Raw genomic sequence first — 12,110 nt, forward strand, 5'->3', positions numbered from 1 at the left:
ACCAAATTTGATTTTCTTCTCTCTCTGATTCAGGAGTTAAAGTCGTGTTTCTCTGCAAATCCAGAGTTATGTGGTTGGAGAAAATTCTCACACTGATTTTAAGGCTTCAAATTTAATGTCAGGCTTGTAAGTACTCTGACATCAGAAAGGTACACAGATACCAATTCACACATCCTTATTTTGTGTGGTAATATGTGACTGTAGGCTTAATTCAGATCATAATTTTTCAGGCCAAAAGATGGCTACATTTCTCTCTCTGTACTGGACGCTGTGGCCCTAAGCCCAGATATCTTCCTTAAGGCTGAGACAGCCCAGCTGCTGGAAATATCAGCTGTTCCAGATACACTGCTACCCCTCCCTAGAAATTGTGGTCTAAGGCAGGAAACTACCTTACCCAGCATTATGGCCTTTCCCATGGTGTGGCTTTAACCAGTGACTGGTAGATACAGGGAAGCAAAGGCCAGGTACTCTGACTTCAATTTGGCAGAACTCTGAAGGGCATATTCCTGCATTTGAGCTCCAGGAGGATTGGCCGAAGCTTCAGCTGCATATGAAAAGCAGTTTAACTTTCTCTTCTTAATCCTACCTTTTTAATAGACATAACATAATAGACATGAGAGTACTCCCTCAATAAGCCTTTTCACAATCTACTCTCAGGAATCCAATCTAAGATACCCTCCCACCACCCCAACCCTTTGTGAGGGGACAGATCTCTGCTTATGGCCTTTACAACAAACCTCACTTTACTCCCCACACAGATCCTCTCCTGTTTCACCATGGTCTCTAATTTGCTTGACTACTTGAACTTAAGTTTCTCTCTACTTTTCAGTCCATACTTCAACCTAGCGGAACCAGGCAGGAATAAACTGCTTCTAATTATATTTAATTGGGTTTTTGCAGTAAAAATATGACATAATCAAGGTTCTAAGAATTTATAGAAATGATGAAAAATTGAATGAAGGAAATGATTGGAAACTTGCCTTTGTGTTGTGAGAAAAATCAATGATTGAAAATAGATGGAGAAATCTGCAGAGATTTTTTTGTTTTTCCACAAGAAAATTATTGTTTCTAATATCCCTAAATGTAGTCTTAAGTTAGAAGAATTGCTTGAAGTCAAAAATGGGTGTAATAGTTTACTTCCAAACTGTAATAGATGAGAATCAATTCACACAGAAAAGAAGTGGGGAGAGAGAGAAAGAAAGAGGGAGAGGGAGAGAATAATAGCAGCAGATTGATGAGGTCTTCTCAAATTGGAAAAGTTTAGTAAAGCCAATTTCTAAAGCCCCATTACCATAGGAGATAGGTTATAAATGTAGTTGTGATCATTATAATTTTATGAGAAATGTGACTAGCACAAATATGTCAGCAAATAAATTCAAAACTAAAAGGAATATCAAGAATCAACGAATCCTGGGGGATCTTAGGGGAGGTCAATGTTGAAGGGCTTTGGTTGGAGAAGGGGAGTTAGTTATTCATCTTCTGAAATCATAAGCAAAATTGTGTGTATGCATTTATCTACATTTATTTCAAAGAGAAATCAGGATTTTCATTAGATTCTCATGTGGCTATTTATGACCCAAGAAAACACCAAACCTTGGGTAAAACTAAAATTAAATCAAGGAAACTGCTGTTTTATGCTAACCTGACATGAATTTTCTGTATGAATTTGGCAAAATATTTAACATTTTTGCATGCATACATTAAAGTTATAATTATAGACTTTTCACAGAGAAAGATGATGGGAATATCTATGTTTTCTTGGTTGAGAACTAAAAAGTTGTTAGCTATATATGACAGGATTGATGAAGATGTGCCCTCTAAATTTATATTCAGCATCTTCACAAAAATGACATGTCCTGAGAAAGACATTATGCTAGTAGTTAATTATAACTACTATAATTATATTCATGTATATTAACAACTGTATGCCTTCTTAGATGAAAAGGATGTATTTAAACAAAATCATAATCATGTAAGTCATTTACCAGTACTTGTAATTCTTTCTGGAAATGTGTAAAAGTGTGTGCAAAACCTTTTTCTGTTTCTCTTATTTCACATTTATTGAGCATTATAGTAAATAGGTTAAATAGTATCTATTTTAATTATTCAAGTTAGAAATCAAATATAATAAAATCTGAAGACTTAACTTGCACAGATGTTTTTCAGTGTTAAGATCCATAACAGGATTACACTCATCTATGTTTTATATTTCATGCCTGAAAGTGCTAGCATTGAGCAAAATTCTCAATGTGCATTCTTTCCGCATGAACTACAGTTAGACAACTAAATCTGTAATGCAATATAACATGGTCCTATTAACCTAGTGATGCAGAAAAGACCATCTGTACCACACTGGATATGACTGAACTATAGGAATGAACTAAATGCCTATGTGGTCATTAATTTAAGAAAGCCAGTGAATTGTTTTTTAAAGGAGGAGTGTGAAGTAAATTATGAAAAATTAATAAAAGTAGTCATTGCCTTTCAATGCATTGTAATAAGCTTGCAGAATTGATTTGTAAACTGCTTTGAAACTCAATTTCATGTGCATTAAAGACTAATCAAATGACTTGGATGCAGTTCACTGATTTTCAACTTGGCAATTTACTTGAGCATATAAAAGTTATTAGTAGAGATATGTAAGAATGCTTGCAAAACAGTTATCACTATGAACTGTCACTTAATCTTATTTGCACAGATTGGTTACTCTTGTCTTTGCCTTATTAATCCAGAGTTTAATGTTGAATGTACTTGTGGTTTGTCTGTATATTGTCACGTCTTCTACCACAGAGATAAGTAGTTGAATGATGGTTACCAGAGGATAGGAAGGGTACTAGGGTAGGGTGTGGTGGATAAAGTGGGGATGAATAATGGGCACCAAAATACAGTTAGATAGAAGGAATTAGATCTGGTGTTTGGTAGCACTTTAGAGCAACAATAGTTAACAATTATTTATCGAATATTTCAAAATAACTAAAAGAGTAGAAGTGGAATGTTTCTGACACAAAAAATGGTACATGCTTGAGATGATGGATATCCCAATTACACTGATTTAATCATTACACAATATATTCTTGTATCAAAATATCACATGTACTTCATAAATGTGTACAACTATATGTCCATAATAATTAATAATAAAAATGTTTAATTCTATTTCAATGATTTGTATCATTATTAACTGCTAGACCACAAATGAAGGCTTATAATAATAAATTGGCCTTCTTAAATTCTCAAATTTTCTGTAACAGGTATTTTACATAAACTTCATAGATGAATTAAATCAAATAGAGAGGACATGGTATAGAGTTCACCCTTTTCCATGAACTGTTGAGTTCTACTCAATCAATATTTTTTGTTAAATGTCAGTCAGTACAATTCCAAGAGGTTAAAATTCTCTAATTATGATGACCAGAGCAATTAAATAGTCTAGTTTTCCTACAGTCAAAATTGAGCACATTCTGAGTTCAGTTTAGAATCTGTTTGTGAAAATTCATTTACCATGCCAAGTCATTCGGTCAGAGCTGGGACTCAATGGTGAGGAAAATAGCCTGGGATCCTGCCCTTCTGGGGCCTATGGTCCAGTCATGGAAAAAAATTTTAAACAGAAAATCAACAAGTGCATAGTTATTAACTGTGGTGAAAGCTATGAAAGGGGTGGTAACCTGTTCAGAAGGAAGGAAAAGCTTCTCCATGAAATCACTTTGGTGCTGAAATCTAACGGATGAGCTCAGTAGGTGAAGTAAAAAGGATCAAACAGAAAGAAGCCATGAATCTGAAAGAAGCACAGGCCTCCAGGGGAATTAAAATTCCATATGACTGGGTTCTAGAGAGCAAGGAACAGAGATGAAGCTGCAGGATGGAGATAGTTTTGTCTTCCATCCCCAAAGAGAAAGTTATTGGTAGCAGGGGAAGGGTGGAACTGTGCAATAGTTTACATAATCATATATTTATTTTTCTTTCTTTAGAGATAGGGTCTCTCTCTGTCACTTAGGCTAGGATGCAGTGGCTCAATCATAGCTCACTGTAGCCTCAAACTTATAGGCTCAATCTGTCCTCCCACCGCAGCCTCCTGAGTGGCTAGGACTACAGGCATATACCACCATACCTAGCTATTTTTTTTTTGTAGAGATGGGGGGTCTTGCCCTGTTGCCCAGATTTGTCTCAAATGGCTGACCTCTAGAGATCATTACGCCTTTTCTTCACAAAGTGCTGGCATTGCAGGCATAAACCACTGTGCCCATGCTCTGAATTTTTTAAAAGATAAAAATTATTGTTTTTAAGGGTGGACAATAAAGGTACAAATGTGAAGAGTGATTGGCATTCTTTTGCAGGAAATCATGTGAACCAGTATAGTATCTTGGAAAGATGTAGCAGCAGTGAAGATGAGAGAAATGAAAATAGACATTCAGGAGGCAAAATGAACACAATTAAGGGATTGATATTAATGGAATATTTGGGATGAGTGGGAGAGAGAGAACAGTATCTAGAATGGTCCCCAAATCTCAGGTTTGTATGACTGGATGGATTGTAATGCCATTCACAAAATAAAAGAAAAAAGGAAGAAAACAAAAACCTGGGCTTGAAGGGTCAGATTATGAAATTGGACTTGTTATAAGATTGTAATGTGTCTTTCAAGTGGAGATGTTGATGAATCTATTAGATATACAGTTTTGGAACGCAGAGGAGAGGTCTGGGCTGGAGATATAAATTTAGGAGTCATTGGACTGAAGACAGAATTGAATATGTGCATGTAGAAAAAAACCATCCACTGGGAGAGTATACTCAACATGGAGAAATGTTTGTGAGTTTTGAGAGTGTTCTTCCATGTTTTAGAAGCATCTGAGGAAAAGTCCATAGTAAATCTATTAAAGATAATGGTGTCTATGACATTTAAATAATATAAGAAGGTAGTTAATATTGCAACTCAAAGATCCAAGTTGACTGACCTTAAGATCAGTGTGTAATTGTAAAGCCATGGATAATGTGGACCTAGACTACTGTGGGGACAATAAAAATGACAGATTATTGTTTGGATGCTTTGGCCTCTGTTTTTATGTTATTTGAGGAGTGAAAGTTTTACTTTATTAGTTTTTTTAGTTTATAAACGAATGCATGCTTGACATAAAAAAAGATATATAAAGAAGAATGCAATACACTATACCTCCCTACTTCCAAACCCACCCACTGAGCTAGTCAACATTAAAAGTTTGAAACTTTCAATACAAATATATGAACAAATATAAGCTGTTGTTTTATTTTGATGAAAATTATATGAACACATGGAATTTAAACTTGCTTTTTTTTTACTTAACATTATGTTTGAGCAACCTTTTAAAGAATATCATAGGATTCCAAATAATAAAAATGCCATAATTTATTCAGTAATTCTCCTTCTAATGGATAATCCAATTGTTTCTCATTTTTATGCCTTTGCAATATCCCACATGTGGATAACTGAGTCAAATAAAAGTGTATGTTTTTTCATTTTACTAGATATTGTCTGAAGACTTTCCAAAAAGTTTGTAGTAATCTGCAATCCCACCACCAAAATGTCAGAATGCTCCCCAGCATTCTTTGCCAACACTAGATGTTATGCTTTCTTTCATTTACTGCAAAATTGAAGACTAGAAAAATAATATCCTCTTGTTTTACTTTGCAGTTTTTACTACTAGTGAGTTTATATACCTAACAATTAAAGTTTAATATTTTAATGTTATATTTATAGTTAATATTTTAATTTTTAACATCTGCTCTTTAAAGTTTATATTTAGTTGTCCTTCTGAATCAGCCACTCTGAGACAGACATAACATTATATGCCATATTATCCAATTTTGGAGCCAAAAAAATAAAAGAAAACAGGAAAAAGAAATCTTTACCAGTACAGTGCATCGCTCTTTAAAACCAAAAGTCTTTAAGAATTCCAGATGGAATGATGAGCCTCTCATACACAGTTAACCCCACTTTGTCCACCGAAACTTGACTCACAATATTATTGAGTACAAATCTTCTAAATATACAAGGTCTATTCTTTACCTCACCTCACTTCCTTCCTGCCTGCTCCAACACATTAGCCCTCCATCACCCACACATGTACATAGGCTGTACTCACTCCTGTGCTATCCCTGGACTTATGATGCCCTAGATCATATTTCCTTAAAACTCTGTTCATCCTTCAATTTCCCTAGAAAAGTGGATGTATAGTGGATGCATGTTTTTATTTTATTAAAACTAAAAGTCTCCTGTCATCCAAATACTTTTATGTCACCGGTGTGGATCTAATCATCAGAAACATGATAAAATTATTTGCTGTTTTCTTATTACTTATATGACACTTCATATTGGTCTCAGAGAAGTTTTCTACAATATCCCTTATTCCAGCTATAACCATTGATTCATAATTATTTTTACATGGTGTTTAAATGAGTCAACAATGTTTGTTTTCGTTACAAGATATATCATTTGCCTTATAATAATGCTCTCTCCTGTCTCCATTTATAGGGAAATTTTTCGGGTTCAAGTTCCCTGGTCTGCGAGTTCTCACTTACAGAAAGCAGTCCTTACCACAAGAAGACCCCGATGTGGTAGTCATCGATTCATCTAAACACAGTGATGATTCGGTAGCCATGAAGCACTTTAAGTCTCCTACAAAAGAAAGCTGCAGCCCTTCTGAAGCAGATGACACAAAAGCTTTGATACAGCCCAGCAAATGTTCTCCCTTGGTGAATATATCCGGACCTCTTGACCATTCCTCTCCCAAAAGACAATGGGACCGACTCTACCCTGACATGCTGCAGTCAAGTTCCCAGCTGTCCCATTCCAGATCAAGGGAAAGTTTATGTAGTATACGGAGAGCATCTTCAGTTCATGATATAGAAGGATTCGGTGTCCATCCCAAGAACATATTTAGAGACCGACATGCCAGCGAAGGTATGTTTGATTTTTTTTAAATGGAAACATATATTCACGGGTAATAAATGATTATTTGCATAGCGTTTTAAGTTTCAACAATAATCCCTATGCATTGGGGAAAGAAATGTGATTAAAGGCTATTAAAAATCTGAGTCCTACACTCAGAGTTGTTACTGATTTCCTCTTTGAACCCTAATGAGTAATTTAGTTTCTTCTGGCTTCTTTATCTGTATTTCTGAAATAGTATGATAACCATTATCTGCCTACCACATGGAGTGTTAATTAATTAATGCTTATTATAACATGTGCTTAGGTGATGAACACTATCATCTCAAGCATAATTAATTTTGCTGCATTTAGCAAATGATCATGCCCTGGAAGAAAGAATTTGTGCCATCAGAGGGCTAGTTCATTGACCGACTCTTTCCAAAGGGAGGAGCATAGGAACCGTGATGTACTGAGTGATCAGAAAGCTGTAAGCTGACAGGGGTGAAAGGTAGGTAGGAAGAAGGGGAAAAATGTAAAGGGAAAAAAAAATCCTGAAAGTCCTGATCTCAACCAAAATCAACTGGAAAAGCAAATCAGAATTTATTTCTCCCTGACCTCTTTATGTTCACATTCTTTTATTAGCCAGTAGTGAAATTAAGAATACTTAAAAAGCAATGACAGAAACAATTTATCATGAACACAGTGATTGATGACATTGGTTAAGTACTTACTATGTCTGAGGCAATGTAAGTGCTTGACACACATTAAGTCTCATTTTACTCTCATAACAAACCCAAATTAGGAATCATTTTTAAGCCCCATTTAATAAGTGAGGAAACAGAGGCTTAGATATGTTAAATAAATAACATAAATAACTAGGCTAAGGTTACAGAGCTAGTCAGTGTCAGAGCCTGGCTTCAAACTCAGGACTGCCTGTCTCCATAGTCTACAATCAAATTCATGCAATATTTTTCCTTCCTCACTCCTGCTCCTCCATGAAACCTTGCCATAGGAGGAGTCTGTTGAATCTCTTGACTTTCCCCAGGGAGTCTGAGAATCAAAGTTCCCGGCATGGGTACAGTAGACCCACTTTTCAGATTCCCATAGATTTGGGTTCTTGAGATACCTGCTGTCCAAGCTGCTGCTGGTTTTGTCTTTAAAACATTAATTCTTAGTGTGAGGTGTTAAGTACTTTGTCAGCTGATCACACTTATTTTTCCAGCCTCATTTCTAGCCCCAGCAAGACTCCCTTCCCTACTACATACTCTATTCTACACCTGCACGGATATAATTTTCCTTTTCCCGAAAATGTAACATGTGTTTTCTTGCTTCATTACTTTGTTATGCCTGGAATACTCTTCCCCACTTTGTCCCTCCTTACACTACCACTCAGCGTAAGGGATCCATTTCCCCCTTCCCAAACCAGAAGAATTAAATCATTTCACACTCAAGTTTGCAAACCAATATTTACATATAGTATAGCATAGATTGCATTTTATGTTTATTGTGTATTATATGTCTGTCATTCTTGCCAGATATGTAAACAAACAATTATGTTGTTCTGAGCTCCTCCAGGACAGGCACTCTGGCATAGTGAGCTCTGCACCCTTAGTATCTAGCACAATTGTCTACTTCATGGCAGATACTTGATAAATATTGGTGTGACATTGAGAAGACCATGTGATGTTGAGAGGACTGTGCTTGTGAGTTCTGTTTCAAAATCATGCAGATCAGAAAATAATGAGTTATCTGCTCCATCATACTCTGAAGTTAAACTGAAGTCTTAAGAGTAAATCATATAGAGGATCTTTATCTAAAGGACACCATGAAGCAGAGAAGGCAGGAGAGGTGAAAGGAAGAGTTGGCAGGAAAAAGTTCAAAGAAAGATAAACCAATAGCTCAGAAAAAGATACAAGAGCAATTAGCACATCCTTTTAATCTGTGGGCCAAAGAGGGTCAAAAGGAAAAAAGAAAATACAAGACCAATTCCCAGATTGGGTAATCATCTAAGGCCTTATCCCATTCAGTAATGGCAGACTCAATATTTCCTGACAAAATGAAACCACTAGAATTTGATCTTTGATCAGTGAGTCCTGTGGCTAAACATGACTAATAAATCAATATGGTAATTCAAATGGCCAGCATATGTTTTAGCTAGTTTAGTTAGTGTAGTCACTTTTAGCAATCATACTGACTTTTCAGAAATTGACCTTTCAGAGATTCCCTGGAGAGATCCTGACTTCTATAATAACAGTAGTATAGTAAAATTCAAAAACAATACATTTGAAAATCAAACTGATACATAATCAGTGCATTGTACTGACTTAGCCGGTGTTTGGACAGTGGTGCTAAGTAGTTTAGATTAGATTTCTTGATTTAACTTCATTGTTTTAATTTATATGATCTCCATTTAGTGCACAGTTACTGATACAATTATGAGAAAGAATGATTTAATATTTTTGGATTTCTCAGTACAGGTACTGTAAACATTTGGTGCTAGATCATCCTTGATTTTTCTCCCTCACCCAAAGTGAGCTGTTTTCAAAAAAAGTATTACTTTCTTACAGATTATGCTATAGTCAACATGTGACTACAGATTGATAAATTCCAAGGGTATTTTATCCTTCATCTTTAGAGCAATTTTAGCTACAAAATCACTGATTAGCAAAAAAGAAACTACATTTCCTAACACTTTATAATTTGGTATATTTTAGAAATAGAGCCATTGATAAGGAAAGATGGAAAACTTTTAGACGTGATTTTAGTTTTATGAATTCATGTAACTGATTAACAGGTGAAATAATGCACAAGATTCCAAAGTCTGATTGTTGTCTCCTCATTCAAATAAATAAAAACATTCTCCTGTACAGGCTATCTTCACAGAACTTTAAATATTTTGCAGATACATTAATGAATAATATTTTACTTTATCCTCTCATTTAATTCACATTATCAAGTACCTTAGAACCATACTTTTCAAACCATCTTTGATGAAGACCAGAATTTTGTTTTCTAATTCATCACTGACCAATACATTTGTGAATTCAATAAAAATGTACTATTATAAAAATGAAATGTAAAAAATAGACACAAAATATAAACCCCAATTGTTTTATTATTAGATTAATCAGACATGAAATTACTGTGCCAAACTGCTACAAAAAATTCTAAATATTTACTCCAATTTCTGTACTTACATTGTCATGGAAGGATAACAAGCAGATCTCAGCTAAGACCAGTGCACAAGCCATACTCTGCCTTGGAAGGTCAAAGCTGTAATAACTATATAGTGTAATGTTTTGTTAGTTTTCTCGGAATTGGTAAATCTTTATATATAATTTTGAGGTTTAATAAGTACAGTTGTAATTTATAACTACTTGCAAGCAGCTGTTACTTTACTAATGGTTTTTAGACCCAGCTTCTGATAGACACATTCATTCTGGGTAATCAAGATCTCTTCCACTATCTCTATTTGTTTTTTGTGATTCTCTCCAAGTGGAAAGGGAGTTGTCATCTAAGGCCACAATTTTATTTGTGTATCTTTGTCCAATGCAATGTCTATGAGCAATTCAATACACCACACTCTTAGAATTACTTCAGTTGTAAGCTTTGAAATTATTATGATATATTCCAAGATTTTAAATGGGCACAGTGTTAGCATAGATATCAACAAAATGCTGAACAGATTTTTCAAATCTTGGATATATTTGAATGGTTTTGATACGACAGTGACATTTATTTTAAGCTTGTGTGTTTCATAGCTAGTAATGCATATTTTGTTAGTGGCAAGTATGCAACATTTAGATTGTTGATCTCAAAATAAATCTGGAAATATTCAACTCAGATTTTAAAAGAGCTCATTTTATTACAAATAAAATTTTTCAATATTCTAGTAATTACACTGAATTCATTGTGACATTAATAAATATGTTTACATTTTTTAAAATAATCTTTCATTTACGTCTTACAATTATTTTTGTCTAAGAATGACTCTTTGAGTTATATTTGCTATTTTTAAAATATATATTAAGAACATTTGGAGGAGGGCAGTTAATAAAATTGTGTTTAATAATGTAAGTTGGAGCCAGGCACAGTGGAGCCAGGCAGAGTGGTGTGGTTGTAGTCCCAGCTACTAAGGAGGCTGAGGCACGAGGATTCTTGAGCCTAGGAGTTCAAGTCCATCCAGAGAGATATAGCCAGACCTTGTCCTGAAAGGAAGAAAGGGAGGGAGAGAGGGAGGGAGGGAGGGAGAGAAGAAGGGAGGGAGGGAAGAAGCTGTTATTTTAGAAACATTTTCCTTATTAACATACTAGGTTAAATTATATGCAAAAAATTACTTAACATGCAAAATGTGGAGTCTTCCTTTGAGTATATTCTCAGTGATAGTTGAGAAGACACTAAAATTGGCTGTTGACAAGGTTGAAAGTTTTGTCACAACTGCAGCAGTTGGGGAAGTCTATTTCTAAAGTGTCATAATTATAAAATCTGTACTTTGGAATCCATTGAAATTGAGATAAATGCTTCACATATTTAAATAAGAATGTATATTATGACAGATACTATTTTTAGTATATGCGTGTTACTTGGTGGAATAGTACACAATGTTAATTTCAATTAAAGAGAAATTTTCCATCATATTCTGATTTCTCTGATTGTTTATATACAGGTGATTCAGTGTATATAATATAATTTTAGTTTTCTTTTTATATTTCTCTTTTTTTATCCTTATGTGCTCAAACCAGACAATGGTCGCAATGTCAAAGGTAATGTACAAACTCGAATTTCACCATCTGATACTCAACGTGCCCCTTTACTCGGCATGTTAACTTGCCTGCTGTATGCCCTGTTCAATGCAACATCTTCATGCTGCCCTTAGCTATTCGGGGTGCCTGGTGGAGACATCATGGCTTGATTTTGCTAGAGACATTGTTATTTCTCTGCTGCGTCACCAAAATGATTATGAGCTCCTTTTGCCTGCAAGAATTATAAGCCTAGGTTGACAATGAATACTTCCTAAATATTTAAATTATTTGGAAAAACACAAACCTCAAGCTAAATATATTCTGATGTGACAGAGGCACAAAAGCCTATTTCAGGAAAACAACAATTTTGAGTGCAAGATTAAATAAAATAAGCAAAGTGCTACATGACAGCATCACTTCACTTGTTCCTCTTTTGTTTCCTCAAAACTAGTTTCACGTTCCTGGAT

At 34.9% G+C, this 12,110-nt stretch overlaps 1 protein-coding gene across 2 annotated transcripts in view; it reads left to right on the forward strand.

The window, feature by feature from the left end:
* KCNH7 (potassium voltage-gated channel subfamily H member 7) overlaps nucleotides 1-12,110 on the forward strand; it is a 466,858-nt gene that overhangs the window by 314,527 nt on the left and 140,221 nt on the right. Inside the window, exons 4-5 of one of the 2 annotated variants that reach the window (XM_010361847.2) lie at nucleotides 6,503-6,931; nucleotides 11,644-11,664. In XM_010361847.2, coding sequence (XP_010360149.2) covers nucleotides 6,503-6,931; nucleotides 11,644-11,664 — 450 coding nt within the window. The remainder of the gene's footprint in view (nucleotides 1-6,502; nucleotides 6,932-11,643; nucleotides 11,665-12,110) is intronic. The other variant, XM_010361848.2, reaches the window with a different exon arrangement.

Source organism: Rhinopithecus roxellana, chromosome 14 (assembly GCF_007565055.1).
Source record: "Rhinopithecus roxellana isolate Shanxi Qingling chromosome 14, ASM756505v1, whole genome shotgun sequence".
Lineage (NCBI taxonomy): Eukaryota > Metazoa > Chordata > Mammalia > Primates > Cercopithecidae > Rhinopithecus > Rhinopithecus roxellana.